This window comes from Sapajus apella, unplaced genomic scaffold (genome assembly GCF_009761245.1).
Source record: "Sapajus apella isolate SASKATOON/1434 unplaced genomic scaffold, GSC_monkey_1.0 scaffold77, whole genome shotgun sequence".
Taxonomy (NCBI): Eukaryota; Metazoa; Chordata; class Mammalia; order Primates; family Cebidae; genus Sapajus; species Sapajus apella.
Genome location: NW_022437017.1, coordinates 7,082,534 through 7,084,020, shown reverse-complemented (window position 1 = coordinate 7,084,020; position 1,487 = coordinate 7,082,534). Strand labels below are relative to the sequence as shown.

The following is a 1,487-nucleotide window of genomic DNA, read 5'->3' as shown; positions in this document are numbered from 1 at the left end:
TTTTTTTTTTTTTTTTTTTTTTTTTTTGGATACAGTATCTTGCTCTCTTTCCCAGGCTGGAGTGAAGTGGTGCAATCATCCCTCACTGCAGCCTCAGACTCCTGGCTTCAAGCAGTTCTCCGCCTCAGACTCCCAAAATGCTGGGATTACAAACATGTGCCACCATGCCGAGCCATATTTCCGTGTGTGTGTGTATGTGTATTCTTGTGAGACAGTCTCACTCTGTCACCAGTGACAGCATCTTGGCTCACTACAACCTCTGCCTCCTGAGTTCAAGCAATTCTCTTGCCTCAGCCTCCCGAGTGGCTGGGATTATAGGTGTGCACCATCTTGCCTGGGAAATTACTGTATTTTTAGTAGAGACGGGGTTTCACCACGTTGGTCCAGGCTGGTCTCGAACTCCTGACATCAGGTGATCCACCCGCCTCAGCCTCCCAAAGTGCTGGGGTTACAAATATGTGCTACCGTGCCCAGCCATATTTCCATATTTTAGCAGCCGGCCATCACCTGGTGTATGCCATCAAAATACAGGCTTGGGGTACAAAGGGCGCTTTTTGGTGTGTTTTCCTCAGCAAGGAGGTGGTCCTCCTTTTCTGAGCGCCCCTCCCTTATACCCACAGGAAGCTGCCAGGGACCACTCCAGCGTGGTGGCTTTGTACAGAAGCCACCTCCTGTACGCCATTCAGGTGAGTGGGCTAACTCCCAGGTGCCTGGGTGGCTTTGGGTGTGCTACTGTTGCTCAGCCTCAGTTTCCCCTTCTGTACAGTGGGAGGCTGGTCCTGGGGAGAGGTTCATGGCATGTTGGAGCCTGCCTCTGTGCATTTCCCTCCTGGCTGGCTTGGTCTATGGGAGTGGCGGGGGGCCTGGGGAAGCCACTGGGGGTGCACTCAGAGTCTCCCTCTATTCCTCTCATCCTAGGGCCAGATGGATGAAGACGTGCAGCAGATTCTCAGCCAGATTCTGCAGATGCAGAGACTGCAGGCTCAGGGCCGCTGAGAAAGGCCGGGCCCAGTGGCCACACTGACCACACCCACGCAGGGGCCTCACCCAGCCCCATCCAGGCCCATGCACTTGGAGGCCAGCCTGGGTCCCTGCCCCACGGTCCCCAGCTGGCTCCATTGCCCCACTTGGTCTCTGCACGCACAGACTGGTCAGTCTGGACCCAGGGCGTGACTGCCCCTCCTCTTCCACCAGAGAATCTGTGAGTCCCTGTGTCCTCCACATCCAGATGCCAGCCCAGGAATAAAGGCATTCTGTGCACAGGACCAAGGCGTGTGGTGTGGTTGCTGGGCTGCTGCTGCTGGGAGGGGAGGTGGTGGCCCAGAAAAGGAAGCACTCATACCCCCTCCCTCTGGCCCACCCAGCAAATCAGCCATCGGGATAAACTCAATCCTTTTTTTTTTTTTTTTTTTTTTGATTGGGTTTTGGATTTGTTTTACCCAGGGAGGCTCGATAAGGCGTGGGATTGGGGGGGCTGGTCTCTAACG

The 1,487-nt window shown here is 55.1% G+C and overlaps 1 protein-coding gene across 9 annotated transcripts in view; it reads left to right on the top strand.

Moving 5' to 3' along the window:
• ANKRD24 (ankyrin repeat domain 24) overlaps window positions 1-1,265 on the top strand; it is a 42,829-nt gene extending 41,564 nt beyond the window's left edge. For all 9 annotated transcript variants that reach the window (XM_032252233.1, XM_032252230.1, XM_032252227.1 and 6 more), the window contains 2 exons: window positions 621-686; window positions 919-1,265. In XM_032252233.1, the coding sequence (XP_032108124.1) occupies window positions 621-686; window positions 919-996 (144 nt within the window). In that variant the 3' untranslated portion in view covers window positions 997-1,265. The remainder of the gene's footprint in view (window positions 1-620; window positions 687-918) is intronic.
• The last annotated feature ends 222 nt before the right edge of the window (window positions 1,266-1,487 follow it).